The following is a 17583-nucleotide window of genomic DNA, read 5'->3' on the forward strand; positions in this document are numbered from 1 at the left end:
ACACAAAAAAAAACATACTCAACAAAAGCATTCATGCTGGCCATGCCGCAGTTGCGAAAAGTGCGTTCGTAGCGCCTCCCGATCCGCTGCGAATCCATCCAGCGAAACTATCTGCGAAAGTTCTGCGCCGCATCGGGCCGGGCGAGCGATCGGGAACGCCGCGCCACAGCAGTTCTGGTAAAAGCCATTCTATGTTGTAGTCTGAAAGCATGTCGCGACGCATCGATCGTCCCTTCGCCGCGACAGATCCACGCTCCATTTCCCTTGCCCCCCCCAGCGAGGTTCACTTCGATCGCAGCCGGCCGGCCAGGCTCTGTGAACGGCACGAGGGAGAAAAATCGCTGCCTCGCACTCGTCGCCTTTCTCATAATTTCCGACGCATCATTTCTGCCCACTCCCTCCCTCCTCTTTGGAACCCACAAACACACACACATACACGGCGTCATGGTGGCCGTCATGGCGACCATTATCTGATTAATTTCCCGCATCCTTATATAAACGTAAATCAAGTAAACCTCCCGAAGTACCCGTAGCGCCCCGGTGGAATGTGCCACCACGATTTCCATCCGCTCCGTGTCGCGGTGAGACGGCACCATGCTCGCACGAACGGTTCGACCGAACGATCGCACAACGAGCGGCAAATATCGTTTCCCGATTCTTATCCTACAGCCATGGCATCTTGCCTCCATCCAGAACGGAGGGGGGGGGAGCGCTTCATACAGATCTTTGCCTGCCCGCGCCTGCCAACCTATCGAACGGGCAGCCGAATGCGACCCCCAGGGCTAATGCAGACGCGTTGCAGCTTCGCATTAATCGCCAACAGCAAACACGTTACCATTCGTTGCTACCCTGTTGCAAAACGCAGACTCCCACTTCTCCCGCACACAGTTCGCTGTTGCTGGTTTTGTTATTCTGTTTTATTGAAAATTCGCTTTCTTACAGCACCCAGCAGGCTGTGCGGCTGCCTGCTTTGAAGTTTGTGGTTTTTGCACGCATTCGTTCGCCCCATCCTCGCAACAGGATGCAATTTTGCGAAAAGGAAGTTAGCATCGCTCGCAGTAGGAGCGGACAGTTAAGATGCAGTTTCCCCGATGGCGCCAATCGCCACACAATAGACGATTATTGCCCACCTACCACCGAGATTGAAAGAATTCAATGCAAATGAAAATTTTCTTTTAAATTTACATTCAACGCTCTTCGGCGCTAGATGAAACGGTGACTCATCCAACCTCAGACGATGCTGCCGGAAAACTCAGACCTTCGTGCGTTCGTAATCCCAATGCACACAGCCAACCTCCATTCTAATTTGTAAGCCATTTGTTCGTGTGCCTTTGAGCTTTGAGCACTGCCGCGGACCAAATCTTCCCAAATGATCTTATAATGTGCACCGAAAAAGAATCACTTCCCGCCGCACAGCATTAGTTAAATGGGGCGAAGATAAACACCCATAGACCGGACCAGACCTGCGCGAGATAAGTAAAGCGACAATTGATCCTGCGCTCTGCGTTCCTGCGATGCAAGATGTGATCTTACAACGTTTCTACTTTTTTCGAGGGTTCGAGGGTGCACCGTTAACTATTTTAGGGAGGAATTTAGAAAACAGAATGAGTCACCGGGCACGGACGGTTCCTCGGGTGAATGGAACGCTATGACCGTTTTAAGTACGACTTTGTTTTGTTTTACTTTATTAATAAGAATACTTCCACACACAGTCTTCCCCAAGCTCGCTATCTAACCGTCTGTACAGTGCGTTTGAAATGTAGCTAGTGTTTACCTTTCTACTGCTATTTCCTAGGCGTTCGCTTAACTCTAGTTTGTATTTGGCACACGACGACACGGACATGACACTTCTTTCGACTGCCACCTGAAGTAACTCCACTAGAGGTCGATTTTCATTGACCTTGCACACCTAATTTCCCGACCGCTCGGCCACCGCCGTACTGGTAATGACGCTCGTAATCTCTCCATTCGCACCACGGCTGCTATCCATCGACACTGGTACACTGTGGATCGGAGTTGAATAGAACGGAGGAAGATGTTAGCAAAGGTTGTTCACTTTTCCAAAAGACACCCGTATTTGCAGTTCCCCCCCTGGACGATACCTACGATATTGGTATGTGGCGTGCTAGATTACCCTGAACGGGCGGAAGATGCGGGGACGAGTTACCACCACCACCACCACCACTACCACTGCCACTGCCACCGCCTCCACCAGGTGCTCCGGGTGAGCTGTCCACGTACCGCGGGTCCTGCCCCGGCGAGCTGTTGTGCAGCTCCATCGGCTGGGACGTCTGCACCAGATGGGACTGAGGCGCGTTCAGTAGCTTTGGTTCGGTCGCGATCGAGTGATACTGGGACGGTATCATCGAAGGTAGCAGCTTGCCTGCAAAACACGACCCTGTTAGATTGCACTCCAATCCCTCCCGCACGGCAATCGAATCCCTTACCCGTCGTAAGCCCGTTCATCGGTTGAATCTGTTGACTAGATTTTGGTTTGCGCTTGCGCGTCTGGATGCCGTCCTTCTTCATCGTGAGCGGGCGGTTGACGCTGTGCAGTTTGTAGTACAGCCCGCACGCATTGCACACCGGATCGCCCTGATTGTTCCGGCGCCACAGCGTGGTCGTGGTGGTTTGACAGTTGGCGCAGGTCACGCCCGAACGGCGGTTTCCTTGGGCGGGTGGTGTTTTCTAAAATCAACAGCAAAACGATCATCATCTACTCGTGGCCGTGCGATCGTAGGCCAGTAGCAGCCGAAAACCATCTCAACCACTTACCACAGTTTGTTTGGCTTTCTGCGACCGGTTGGGCGGTCGGTTCGTGCCCGGATTCTGTCTCGTGTACAGGGCGCACGCATTGCACAGCGTGTGACCGACGATGTCCCGCCGCCAGAGCGGTGTGTCGGAGCTGCCACAGTTGACGCATTCACGGTGTTCCGGTGGCGCTGCCAGCTGCGGATCGTACGCATCGTTCAGCGAGCTGATCTGCCAGCTATGCTGCCCGTTCGTCGCGTACTCCCCCACATTGCCGCCCGCATTGTCCATCACGATCGTGCCGGTAAAGTTCTGTGGATGGGAAGAAGCTGGGTTAGATCGCGCAACGAAATGCTACTGAAGCCTCTCTATTGAGCTACTTACAGTGTTGTAGTCTACGCCCGCTCCATTCCAGTAGCCCGGATAGATCTGTTGCGCACCGGGCGAGCTACTGCTGTGCCCGGTCGCATTTTCGTACATGTTCTGCGTGCCCGGCAGCGACGGCGTGTAGTGTATCTGCTTGGTGATGATCGACGACGAGGTAAGCGTCGGATCGCCCTTGTACAGGACCGGGTTCGGGCTCGGCGAATGGTAGTAGATCGTCTCTTTCTGGGGCAGAAACGTGGTGTAGTTGCCGGTCGCGTACCCGTCCGACGCGATGTAGTAGTTCTGGGGCGAGGCGAGCGTGTGCACCGGTTCCAGGTTGGTGTAGTGCGTCTTCGCATCGACCGTCCCTTCGGCGACCTGCTGCACCTGCTCACCGCCCGGTCCGGAGCCGGGCTCGTGCGTTTCGTACACCTGTATGGTTTGCTGGTGCGGCTGGGCCTGCACCTGAATCGTCGTGCCGGACTGGGTGGCCACCGCGACACTCGACGGATGCTGGGAAACCTGTGGCAGAGATGATGCAGAGGGAAATTAGCAAGATCTGCACGGGAAAATGCATTCACGAATGTCGTACCGCTTCTATCGTCTGATGTACCTGTGCCGACTGTGCGTGTACGTGGTGATGGGTTTGATGTCCCGGCACCATCCCATGGCCGTGGTGCGGATGATGGTGATGGTGGGCATGGTGCGGATGGTGCGACAAATGTGGATGTCCCGAGCCGGTGGAATGTAGAGTTGACGAGAGCGGCAGTCCGCCGGGCGGCTGCTGATAGATGTACCGCGAGTGCGGATGGTACTTGACGTCCTCGTACCGGTTCACGTACCGCACCGGTTCCTCGCCGTCGTTCTTGTACTCCACGAAGATGGTTTGCGTCTGCACCGGTATGATGGTAGTTTCTGGCGGGTTGTTGTTATTGTTGTTGGCTGCTGCTGTGGCCGCCGCTAAAGCCGCTTCCTTTTCGATCATCTCCCGCTTGACGACCTGTACGCTTGAGGCTTGAACGGCGGTAGCGGCCGAGCTTACCACCACACCCTGCTGATGCTCCTGGCTGGTGGTATGCGTCGGCTCGTAGCTATACCCGTGCTGCTCCACACCGCCCGCCGACTGTACCGCTTGGTGATGGTACTCGACCGCATCGTAATCCGATGACTCGTTCGGTGGTTCCTGTCCTTCTGCGATTTCCCTGCAAAAACGCGCACTGACTTAGTAATCGCGTTCTCTAGTGGACAAGCCACCAGTTCAGGATCTGTCCACTCACCTTATCTGGCCCGTGGTCGTGATCATGCGCTGCTTGTGCTGGTTGATGATCACCGCCGTCTGCTGGCCGGGCGAGCTGCGTTCCGTGTGTAGTTCCGAGTTCACAATCATCCCATCCACCGGTACGTCGGTGAGGGTATGCGATGCTTGTGACACGCTTACCGGCTGATGAGCAACTGGCTGATGCACGCTGGACGTCACTTCCGAACTGGGCGTCTGGTCCTCTCCCTTGGGCTCGTTCGTCGCTTCCATCTGCAAAGAAGCGGAGCGGAATGGTTCGAATCGTAAAGCCATGCAAAAACAAAACCAATCCCAACTTCCAGCCGAGGAAGTACCGTCGTGAGTCATGGCTCATCCTCTCAAAACAGCGGTAGGGTGGAGCTGGTGAATGTATTTCAAAAAAGGGCTCGTCGCTACACCCACCACACGTCACTGAATCGATCACCTTCCGGACTGGGACGTCCGGAACACTGCGGATGAGTCGATGAGCTTGCTTGCGTTCGACGGCCCAAGTTGACGTAAAATGTTGGGGATTCCGTTAAGCAATCACCTGCTCGAGCAAACAACATCGGCTAGATGGGTTTGCCGCGCAGAACGTCAAATCGCGAACCACGCACGCACCTAACTGCCAGCCCCGTGCTCATACTATTTCCGCCCAAACAAACCCGTTTCCGGTGTGCTGTGTACCCAGCGAAGAACGAGAGAGAGAGAAAGAGAGAAAGAGAGAAAGAGAGGACGTAGTCAAGGTATTTTGGTTCCGCTGCGTGCAATGAGTGGACGAGGCAACAGCAGACATTGCCGAACAGCAGGAAGAAATCTTCCAGAATAAACACCGAAGCGGTGTTGGTGTTCCGGCCGACCCAAAAAACGATCATGACCCGCAAACAATCCGACATATTGCATAGCGCTAGAGGAGCGTACTATGTAGAGCGCATGCATACGTTCTCAATCAACTGGAGTACCGGTACTTTTGGTGAAACTATTCCTAACCTGCTTCTAACTTTTACACCAATTAAATGGGGGCTTTTGAGCAACAAACTTAACAGTTTAGAAGTCAAGTTGTATACTATTGGACAAACAAGCCGACATAGTGCATAGCGTAAGAGGAGCGTACTATGTAGAGCGTTTGCATCCGTTCTCAATCAACTGGAGTACCGGTACTTTTGGTGAAACTATTCCTAACCTGCTTCTTACTTTTACACCAATTAAATGAGGGCTTTTGACAAAACAAGCTTAACAGTATAGAAGTCAAGTTGTATACTATTGGACCAATGGAATATAGTTTGAGACCATGCTATCGTTTTATATAATCGATCAATCAATCAATTATGTAATACAATGAATTATTATAATATATAATTTTAGCCACGCCAAGACGGTTCATATTAAGGGGGACACCCAATCAACTGTTTTATAAGTTCAAGGTTCAATTGTGAATCTCATGTTCCAAAATATGATTTACTAAAACAAATTTTATAAAAAAACAATCAAATGATTCTCCCAAACATAACAAAGTTTCATATAACCAGATTCATTTTGATACGTTCAAATACGTTTTTAACAAACTAAGTCTAAATACATGTATCGTTCTGTTTCACATTGAGTAGAACGTTGTACTAGATGTTTCACCGTATAATCCGTATAATTCACGTTATTCTATAGATCGTCCTATTTTTTGTATCAAATACATTTATTTTCTAAATTACTAATTTGCCATTTTGCCACTGTTCAATCGCCACCTCTGTCCATGAAAGTGCTTGTTTGTTTTACTCATTTCCTCATACAGTGCCAGCGGCAACGCAAACTGTCCTGCAAGCTTCATTTTATGCCCTACCCGTACAAGCGTCAAATCTGATCATCTTGGGACGCAATTAAAAAACACTGTGCCTTCAAAACATAAAGCCACCATTATTAATTCACCATTCAATATGCATGCGTGTCACGTGCGCAACCGCTAATGAATCTATCTCTATTACCCCAGAAACCGAACCCTCTGGCAAAGCATTCGGGCGGTGGGCACGGGAATAGAGGCACCTCCGGAGCCTCTAGCCCCGAAAGGAGATTGTTGCAATGCGATAAGAAGGTAAACACCAAAGGTTACTTTCCATCAGTGTCCACACACACACATATGGTGCCGAAAAGGACCCCCTGCCCTGCTCGAAATGGGCACACCGGAACACACGCAGAGAGAGAGAGAGAGAAATGAAATGTACCCTGTACCATTTTCCCTATTTCAACCACGGACAAACGAACGCGTATGGGCGTAAACGGCGTCAAGAACCCGCGGGCCATTTGGGACCTTTCGTTTGCCGCCATGGCCAAGAAGCAAAAAGAAACGTTAGATAAATTGAATTGAGAAATAGCTCAAAATGGAACCAATAAAGCAGCAATCAACGGCGCGCCACGGTCATATCTCATGTGCTTTCTAGGGATTCTTCTCGGTTTCCTCTATTCATTCGTAAATGCCAGCAGTGTTGCGAGGGGAATTAATTTGTATCAAACCCGTGTCAAAGCGAGATCAACATTCTAACGCTTTTCAATTGCACTTAATTACAGGGCTGCTCGTTCCTACCGAACAATTACACGTTTGTAGAAAGAGCTGAAAGGGCAAATACAAGCTGTCCTCTTTCTCCTGCTTCCAATCCGTACAGATCCGCCCGGTACAGAAACCAGCGGAAACAAACAAACAAAACAAAAAAATGGGAAGTGATTTCCCAGTGCTGGAATGTTGGCTTTTGACACCTGATTAGTGTTTCGCTCCCGCGATTAGCACTCGCATACAAAGCGTACTACGGACGGTCACACTAAAGTGTCGGTGTCCATCTAACGTCCAACTATCGATACCGGGTGTGCGTGTGTGTGTTTGTGAGTGTGTGATAAAGCTCATATCTTATCCGATCCCCGACCTATGCCTTCCACGGCCGATAACCCCGACCGGCTCGGGGTGTTCCCGTACCAGCGGGACCGAAGTGGATGATTTGCCTCACCGTGATAAAAGCAGCGCGCGCCAAGTGTCTGCTCTCCAGATCCGTCGGCCTGCCTACCTACCTAGAAAACGAGCGACCAATCCCTAATAACACGCACTGTGTGTGTAAGTTCTACAACCTACCGCCTGTTCCGTTTTTTTTCCTCACCCGATATCTCAGCTCTATCCCTAAGCTAGCCTTGCTGTGCGTTGCGAAACGGTCGTAGCAAATCGTCCTACGAAAAACTCCCTCAACGAACAAACTAACCCCTTTAATGGTGGCCTTGCGGCCATCCCTAAGCTTGGTGGGTTAGCTTTAGAGCCTTACGAATTCCTTGCGAACATATGGCTATGATGATGTGCTACGTATCAATTCCACGAAACAAGCGGGCTTACGCGTTCCTGCAACTCATTCCACCCGGGCAAACGAACCAAGCAACTGTGCCGAGCCCGATTCGCTCGTTCGATGCGCGGGAGCTCATAAATGTCAGTAGCGTTCGTAAAATTTCCGTCTTATCTGGCCGTCTGCACGCAGTAAAAGGAAGGTACAAAATAGCACAGAAACGGAAACAGCAAGCGAATAAAAAAAATCAACCACGGGCAAAGCTACAAAAAAGATTCCTTCGATAAACACACACACACACAGCCACATATGAGCCGCTCCACCCTGGGTTGGAGGTGGACACTGGGAGTCTCCATTTTGGGGTGGTAATTAAATACGCTTCGCACGGCCACCTCACATCTACCCTCCCCGTTGAGCGACTTTACTGCTTCGTGCTTGCCGGCCACGGAAAATTTACTTGCCACATTTACGCCATGACGGTACGGTTCGGATTTTGACCGACCGAGAATACCGCTGCTGCTATCACAGTCGCACTAATTAAATGGTTTCCAAGGAAAGTAATTTGCCCGCTAGAAATGATCGCCTCTACCCTTCCTCGAAACGTTAATGAGAAAGCGTTTGCCCAACCTTAAAGCCGTTCCATATTTCCCGGTGATTTACGCCACAGTTCATTGATCACGGGAGTTCGTTTGCGTTCCCACTCATTGCACCGACACCTATCAAACGGCCGATCGCTACTTTCCTTTGGCGCCAGTGTATACATATGGCGCCCGTTGCACACTACACAGGAAGGTAGAAATAGTTCGTCGCCTCTCTCATCGTCCACGATGACTCAACGCGCATGGAATGCGTTCTCCGGCGAGAGAACGCCCGTGATGGTCCAGCAGCAGCAGCAGCCTACTTACTGCCCGTCGGCTATTTAGGAACCGAAAAAAACTAGACCATCCATCAAGCCACCACCCCGGGTGCCCGGGCGCATCTTCGGACGCAGTGGTAATGCGCCTGCGCTCAGGCGTCCGAGGCGTCGTCAACAATGCAACCCGGGTGAGGGGACACCGGGACAGGTCGACACTCTAACTTTTACATTCCCTTTTGCGATGACCGATCGCACATGCAAGTAAGATATCACTATCAGAAAGCTATAAATATGGTGCCGGGGTAACAACAGATCCGAAGCAGAGGAAAACTAACGAAACGTGTCGCGGTGGGCTGTATTCGAACGCGATCAACGCTCGGAGCAAGATCGCTTCCGATCGTCATCATCATCATCATCGCCATCATTGGCGGCCGCGCATAAGACGCACACAGTGTCACAGGCTCGGTGCCCGATAAGCAGTAAAATCTTACCCCGGTCCGACGGTTCTTCGGCCCTTGTCTCCGAGCTGAGCGATCCCAATTTAAGCGATCCTTCGCGATCGAGGGGAAAGCTCGAGGGGAAATGCATGTTATCTAACCAATTTTACATAGGTTTTTATGCCGTGACGTGACGCGCTGGCCAGCGCGTTTGAGGTCGGTGCGTGTAATTCTGAGGAATCGGGCTCGCTCAATGTTGATGCCAACGGTTTGGACCACAGTCTGCTACACAGGCGCCGAAATTAAAGGTGCCCGAAGACATTGCAGACAGATGTGACGAACCGTGTTACGCCTCGTTCGGATTGGTGCAGGTGCAGCAATGGTAAAGGGAAGAGTTTTTTGTTACACAAATATCATCATTTAGGGAGAGAAAAAGCGTACAAACCTTCGTTAATATCTAATCGGTTTGCATCTGTACAATTATTGGACAAAACATGTAAAGCGCACGTATTAAGAGATACATTAGGTGGAGTTCTTTTCAATTATTTCGAGATAATGTAGCGCAGTTAACAGTTTAGAGAGTGTCCCATTGATTTTAACTAGCTTTTCTTTAATTTGCTTTTATGATAGTTTGCTACACTGATGATTTTTAATGATAATTATCATCTTTCATTAGTTTAGAAATAAATCCCAAGCGTTACAACCAGATTTTAATTAAAAACATAAAACATGGCAAAATTAAAAATAGCACAACAAATATGTGTCATTAATGCACGACAATAAAAAGATGAATATGGATACAGTATTTAATGTTCACGCTGATCAAAAGTTATTGCCTTTCTTTCTTCTTATAAGTAATTTATCTTTTTTTTTACTCCACAGAGCATTTTGCATAGAAAGAATAGTAACTGAAAACAGGAAACAACCACTACTATTTACAACCAATATAATTTTAACAATAGGATGGAATAATGTTTTTACATTGATTGTAACAGTATAATTTGGATGCTCGTTTCGTTACAAACAGCAAACAGCATCCGAAAGCACTCAACAGTAGCGCTTCATTGGAGAGTGTTGTAAAATTTTTAACTCTAATTACACCAGTAAACACACAAGCAATATCTTTTGCTCCAAATTTCTATAACAGACAGCAGGTATGCTGACTTATACCCCATTCATTTCCTTCCATAAAGCCAACGGTACCGATATGCGCCATATGACATTCAGAAGGTTTACACAAAAAAAAATCTAATAAATCTCGACCTTGACCATCATTACGTCGTAAAGATCCGGGATGCGTAAAACAGGAACATACAGCAAAAAAACGCACACACACAAAAACAGTCAACAGCCGTTCTTTGTTTCACCTTCTCACCAGTCCCTTCACCCCCAGCCAAACCCAAGGCACTTGTTCGGGAGGCGCCACAAGTTATGATTATTACGCCTTCCCGTACACTGCATCGAGACACTTTATTGAGCGGTCCCATTGGCATTGATTCCTGGTCTGGGTTGGTCTACCACCTAGTGTGAGGCGGAAAAAGGCACAATCTGCCCGTTACGCTAGGAACGTTACCTTATATAATGCTTACAGGCACATGCTTTTACCAGCAAGAAAAAAGGCAACCATTCATACTTTTCGGCGTTTTGGGATTTTTTTTTTTGTGATTTATGCGTTTTCCCAAAGTGCAAACCATCATGACGTAACATAGGCATAGGGTAAGGCCCACTTTGCTTCCCTTATCCTTCACCATCAAAGGCATTGCTCCTCGAATGGCATCTTCGAAGATGCAAACGCTGCTTAAAACACTGCCCAACGTTTGCTAATGTTTCGTAAAACCAAAACAAACCGCCACACCGGCGCTGGCTGCATGCGTACGTGCGTGGGCTGGCCACTTTTTTATCATATTAGCCCAACAACACAACCAACACGCCAAAGTTCCGAGATTACTCGTCCGGAGCCGATAGGGGGCCAACCAGATAGGGCTAACCCGCGGGACCACACGATAACCATCTTGGAAGCTCCTACAAACATACAAACACACACACACAATCACATGGAGTCACTCCCACATGCTTGGGACCTTCCGCCAACTCCAGGCGGACTATCATCGCCAACCAACCGGGTCCGGGAACAACCGGGAGTATGGAATCTTCCGATAAAAAAGCGGGCCCATTTTATCTCCATTTGGTGATACTACTGGAGAAGCTGCTGATACTGGTCCGGTTGGTTGGCACGCTTGCCGGCCTATCGGTGTGTGGCAGCGAAACCCACAAGCAAGCGTCCCACTGATTAGAATCCTGCTGTAGCGGCGTCCTCCGATTAGGATGCGTCTTGTGAAACCCCCGGGCAAGCCGGCCGGCAAATCGGCTCGCCAGAGTGCCCTTTTTGAGAAAGCAGAAGAGGAAGTGCGTACCTTCGTAGCAGCATCATCGGACGGTTCGTTTAGCGGTGGTGCCGAAGGTGCAGCGGGATCGACCATCGCTACCGGGCCACCGGAAACCATCGCGCCGCCGACCGTAGTCGTAGACGCGGACACACTAGTGACGGCCGTGCTCGGTACCGGACCGGACTGGGGACAACTCACCGCCACTCCGACACACTTCGAATCGGATGAAACGGCCATCTAGCACGCCTAGTTCTAGTGATTGGCCACGTGACGCGGTACGCCCGTATGTGCCAGATAGTCTGCTCTGTCAGCGGTCGTTTGTCGTTTGGTTTTGCGCGAAATCACTTCACCAGCGTGTCACTCACTCGCAGCCGTATGTTCCGTAGAGAACAATAACTTTCTAATGGTTTATGGTCAACTATTTGCAAACTTCCATCGACAAACTGGGCGAACTATGCTGCTAAGTGCGAGATGCGTTAAATGTGTGTGTGCGCGCGCGCTCACTAATCACTCCTCACTAATCGATGCCCGAAACGCGCCACCGATATACCACCGATCACACCAGCAGGAGCATCTCACTGCGACTAAGGACGCCGCACCGCACGACATGTGGGGACGACTACCGCACCGCCACAAATTATGTACATATTGGAACGAATTTGATGGGTAACAGTGTGGAGAGCACGAACAACAGCAATAGCAACAGCAGCAACAGCAAAGCGGCCCCTATTTTTTTTTCCTTCTATATATATTATCGACACCTCATCGACAGACCGATCGGGCCGATTTTGGCGGGAGCGCTGAGGGCTGTGATACGACGGTGCCCCGCGCGCCAGTGTGTTGTGGTGTGGAACCCCAGTACCTTCGGGATGTCGGATGGTTTTGCCGATCGGAAGGGGTGTAGGAGGCCTCCTGCTCCTTATCTTATCACTCACTCACCGGGGACTGAAGTAACAGTAAAATCTCACACCTTCCCGCAGCGCGCACTCGCGACGATTGCACATAAAACGCACACAGCGATACCCGACTTACGCATCGAAGGCAACACAAGCTTACGCACGGTAAACAGCGCGACGACGACCGTTTCTACATCCCACCGATCCATCAATCAAACCCGCTGAGCGCTGTTCGAAGCTCCTCCCGGTACATAGCCCACACATGCACTCCTTTCGGTGCCACGATGCTATTATCGTACGCGATCGATCGACACACTTCCGAGGTCGGTCGATCGAGTCCGGTGCGCTCCTCCGAAGCTTTTCCCGCCCAAAAGCACACTGAACGCCAGCCCGCCAGAACCGCGACCGTACTTACCGCCCGCAAATCGTGCTCTCAAACCAGGTCTCCAGGATGACCGTCCCTAGGCAGCCGCCTCACCGGTGTGCCCAAACTCCGCGTACGTACATGGTGCCCGCGTTTGCTAAGGGACGACAGAGAGCGAGAGAGTGAGCGTGTGAGACAGAGGTGAAGATGTTCCGGAGCGGAAAAAAACGCTGCCACACAACATACAAATAATATTGTACAGAAGAAGAAAAAAACATGAAACAACACATACACCCCCACAGCTTTGAGGTAAAATCAACACGCGGCCGACCGTACGGTTCCGTCCATCCGGGCTGGCCCCGCAGGAAAGGAAGTGAGCCCCGCCACACCCTTCGCGCTGCCGGCGAGTGTTGCCATCGTCATTGCCCGCTCTGAGCGGTGCTGTGCTGTTTGTCCAGAGGGTGCAGATTTCCCTGCTGAGGTTCCTTGCCCCGTCCCCCGTGTCCCATCATCACACCCGTTTGCGGCGTTTATGTGTGTGTGTGTTGTTTGGACTGCAATAAACTCCAAAGGCACCCCTCGGACGCACGTAAAGAGCTTTTGCCCTCCGTGATGCCATCCGTCCGGTCCGGTTGCCGGTTGTGTTTGTCTACGAGGTTTTCGGTCGTCGTTTTGCTACGATTTTGTTTGTAAGAGCGTTCACTCCAGCACCATCATCACTCGCTGCGAGCAGTTGCGAGACAAACAAAACCCCCAACAAGCGACCCGCACCCACGTGATCGTGCTCGGGACGCCTCTAGAGCCGATGCGGTCGTCTTCCCGGTGTCGTATTGGGGAAGGAACAAAAACAGACTGACAAATTGAGAATAAAAACTGCCAAAAATTGCATTCCCTACCACCTGAACCTCGCTTGACCATCCTTCAACATGCTTTTGTTTGTTGCTTTACCTCGTCGTGGTCGGCCGGACTCGTGGCCCGTGCTGAGCTGAGACAAATTTGTTATTTGCACGTACAAATCGCCCGCATCGGTCGTCGATATCCGCTTGCACATTGGCCCGGGTAGGCCCCGGGGCCGAGCAAACAGAGATGTTAGCGCACGAGCCCCGGCCAGCACACACGTATCGCACGACAACGCTCACACTATCTCCGATCAGCGATTGCGATCGGATAAGCTAATCGAAAACAATCACGTCTAGCTCGGGCTCCAGATTAGCTGGCAGTGCATCTGGCGGAGCGCTGTGGCGCGGAAGCAGTTTGGTGCGTTTGGTACAGCAGCTGCAACCTGCCACTGTCAACCACGAGGGGACGTCACGATTTGGGTCTCGTTGGGCTGCACAAAAAAAATGGTAAGGAGAGGAGCAGGGCTTCTCAAGGAAGGCAGGGTTTTACCCCGAAATCTGACCCGGTGCTGCTAGCTCCACGAATTGGTATCGATTTTCGGTAGGCTAGTAACGTGCTCTTATCTTATCTAGCGTGTTAGCAGCGGGGGATGTTGGGATTGAGCCGCGGAGCGACTCCTAAATGCATCAAGAGCTAGCGGGAACGTGATGAGAAAACATCCGTCGCCCTTACTCACCCGTCCCGTGTGCCATAAACATCACGGTATGAAATTATAGCGAATAAAGAAACATACATCATAACACAGCGCAGGAAGGATTATCATACGGTAAGGCACGAACCCCTTTTCTGGATGTGTGGCAGGCTCGAATTCATCGAGGCAAAGCTACCACTAATTACGTTGCCTAACCGCGATCGATAAGCCTCGCCTGCTCGTTTAATCCGCCCATATATGCCCGAACGGTTTGCCGGACCGGTCGAGCGTGGTATTAATATCGTTCGTGAAGGTTTGGCCCCGGTAGAAATGGCACACCAGACGCAGGTACAATGTTGGTGCTTCGGCCCATTGTATTGCTCCCAAAACAAGCGTATCATACAATTGCACCTATTGAAATGCGCCCACGGGTGACAGTTATGGTTATTGATTGATCGTGGAGATGAACAGCAGCAGCAGAGAAAAAGGGGGAAAAATAAGAAATTCTGCCTTCGATCAATCTTTTGTGCCAGTCATTTTCTTTCCTTTTTTTTTTTTTTGTTTGTTTTGATAGAACCCTATTAAAGTGGGACTTATAATGAAATCTCCCCGCAAGCCCATTCTACGCACAGTCGTGCATGCCCAACGCTCATAACCTGCTGAGCAATAGCGCACGTTCCCGGGAGTTTTGAACGCGCGAGCACAAAATTGCACCCAAACCGTGTGCGGTCGGAGCAAAAGGGGAAAGAGGGGTGGGCCTGGTCGGATCTGGAAACCTGGGACAGGAGATTCAATTCTCTCGCCGCGCGATTCCTTCACCTGCAGAAACTGCGCAACTTGTTTGCTGTAATTGTGAGCCGCGCGCTGGTGCCGGCGAGGTGTTTTGCCACAATTGCTTCATTTCAGGGGTGGCCCCGGGGAGGGTCTTATCTTTGCATTGCAACATACACCACAGACACACACACACACGCGCATATACCCCTCGCGCCAAATGCTCATTAGGTAGGGTAAACACACACGCGCATACTCTCACACCCTTACACACAAGATAATGACCGGGGTGTCCCGGAGCCCTCCGATGTAAAGCGTGATAGCGAACCGAAAATGGGGTGGGGGAGTCAGGGGTACATTACCTGTAAACGTACCTTTTTTTCGTTGTTCCTCCTCCTCACCAACACCCAACTGGAGCGGTGGGCATGTAGTAAAGAGTTATCGATGGGATTTCATCGTGGTGCCCGAAGCAAAGCGTTCCTGCGGCCATGACTCGGCACAAGCTACTCCATTTTGTGTGTGCACATCGCCTTGATTGGAAGCACCCGGTTGATAAGGGAAGGGTAGCCGTGCCGGGCCAGGGTACGTAAGAAGCGGAGCTATCAATCGAACACCTTCCTCGGTACAGGGAGCGGCCCACCTGATAAAACACTCCGCTGCTCGGAACAGGTCGTTTGGAGTCGCAGACATCCACCGGTACACCGAGGCAGTTGTTCTGCGGCGTAAGGCATACTCCACGTCAGCATTGCGACAGCAGCGCACCTCAGATCTCGTCACATGATCGCACAACAATTGCCAGCGAACGAGCAGACACCTCGACAATCCTGTACTTACACTTACACGACGTGGCGCGCGCTGTTAAGCGACGGAGACGGGACGCGGGCTTCGTAGAACTGAGTTATATGACATGGCCATAAATTTCGATTCACATCGCAGAATAAAACGCCGCCCCGGTAACGGCTCTCTATCGCTCGAGCGACATCTAGACAGCAGCCGCACACAAAGCAACTCATCATTGCACCACGGACAAACATCCCGGCTTGCCATAGTTAGCTAATGCCAAACGTTGTAAAACACTGCCCAACATCACAATTGATCACATCAACAACAGTCACATCACTACCACCAAAAAAGGATACACTCATCCGACTCGTCGATTGCCACACACGTGAGAAGTGCATGACTTCCATCCGACCCACTGGCCCACCCGCACTTGTACGCACTTTCCAAACACTGTGCGCCGCGCCCGAAGCGACCGACCTGCGGCAATGCTGTCCGCCGGAGTGTGATGCCTCAAATATTGTGATAATATAATATAATATAAAATTTAGCACTCGCTGGCAGCAGAGGGTTCGGGTTTTCGAAAAAGTTATATCTCAGCGCAGATAGTGAAGTGTTGGCGTTGATAAGTTAACATATCAACTTGTTGTACCTTGATTTGCGCCGGTTACGCTTCGCCCGTCCGCACGGTGCGTACCCTCCAGCGGAGAGCCAAACCGATGCACGTACTTCTGCCTCGACCGGAACCGGATGTGCAACGAGGATACACACTACCTCACACCTCCAAGAATTGTGCGCCATCCACTCCGATCAGGACGATGGACAGAGAGAGTGAGGGTGAAATTTGAACACTTTTTTGCTTAGTAGATGCACGGCCGCTCGGGTTCCGGCTGCTCGAACGCAATGAACGCCAAACGGCGTTCGAAAGCGATACCTTCCTCTCCCAGGCAACGGACAGTTATCTCCTATCATACTAACCTTATAATTTCTTACATGCAAAAGGATGATAACTCCCTATCTCTGACAACAGTTTTATCAACCTATATCTGGGTGGGCGAAGTGGCCAGATAGGCGCAGAATAACTACTCTCTATGCTACTTGAAAATGCGGGTTTTCCGCCCCACGGACCGGATCGGTACCGGTAGTGCATCGGGCACGGTGACCGGATGCGCACCGCAGGATGCGGAAGTTTGCGCAAAGTGTTGGCGTTGGAACGGGTCGTATGTTTTTGCTATACAGGAGCTAAAGACGGCATTACCATGTTAGAAACCATGTGTTGCCTTCGGCGCAGCAGCTAAAGTCAGGCTAGGCCCACCTTCGTGTGGTTCTCTGTGACTGGTTGGTTTAGTCATATGGCATAAGAGAGTTCAACCAATGTACATACATGTGTTGTTGTTCGGTCGCAAGCTTAACGGTCATTCATCGGCTAGCGTAATTATAAGACTTATTAACAAGCCCTTCATGGGTTCAAATCTAGAATCTCCCGTAGCAAAAACTGGCTATCCGACTGTGTGGTACTGAATACGTCTCGAAAACCTGTATAAGCTGCCATGTATGCTTAGGACGTTACGCCTAATAGAAGAAAAATGAACAGCAAAGAGTCGATTGACTTAATTGTTGGGTTTCAAAAATTAATCCTGCAGTAAATTACTAAGCAATAATCGATTTAAATACAATCTTTCACCCTTTAATTCATGGAAGTAGCAAAGAGAGGCGGATGTGGTAAAATATCATAGCAGTTGCTTGTGCTAACAGCACATAAACAGCACATGGCACAATAACTTTCAAAAAATCATCTTTAAATAATGAACGCAATCAAGGGAATTTCCGCCCATAGTAGTACTCCCAAACGCGCATTAG

General features: G+C 50.4%; 1 protein-coding gene across 9 annotated transcripts; it reads right to left on the reverse strand.

The window, feature by feature from the left end:
- Nucleotides 1-1655: 1655 nt before the first annotated feature.
- LOC4577427 (transcription factor GATA-3) lies at nt 1656-16643 on the reverse strand. Of its 9 annotated transcripts, none has more exons than XM_061643927.1 (9): nt 16376-16642; nt 12693-12798; nt 4395-4645; nt 3710-4319; nt 3136-3639; nt 2776-3063; nt 2448-2688; nt 2107-2383; nt 1656-2003 (listed from the first exon to the last, which is right to left on the reverse strand). In XM_061643927.1, the coding sequence occupies exons 3-9, from the start codon at nt 4643-4645 to the stop codon at nt 1910-1912; spliced, it is 2265 nt and encodes a 754-aa protein (XP_061499911.1). In that variant the 5' UTR covers nt 12693-12798; nt 16376-16642; the 3' UTR covers nt 1656-1909. The 9 variants fall into 9 exon arrangements, with proteins under 9 accessions (XP_061499911.1, XP_061499910.1, XP_061499912.1 ...); XM_061643926.1 differs by lacking the exon at nt 16376-16642 and adding an exon at nt 15318-16327; XM_061643928.1 differs by lacking the exon at nt 12693-12798 and having other exon boundaries at nt 16376-16643.
- Between the last annotated feature and the right edge of the window lie 940 nt (nt 16644-17583).

The sequence above is a fragment of the Anopheles gambiae genome, chromosome 2, assembly GCF_943734735.2.
Source record: "Anopheles gambiae chromosome 2, idAnoGambNW_F1_1, whole genome shotgun sequence".
Taxonomy (NCBI): domain Eukaryota; kingdom Metazoa; phylum Arthropoda; class Insecta; order Diptera; family Culicidae; genus Anopheles; species Anopheles gambiae.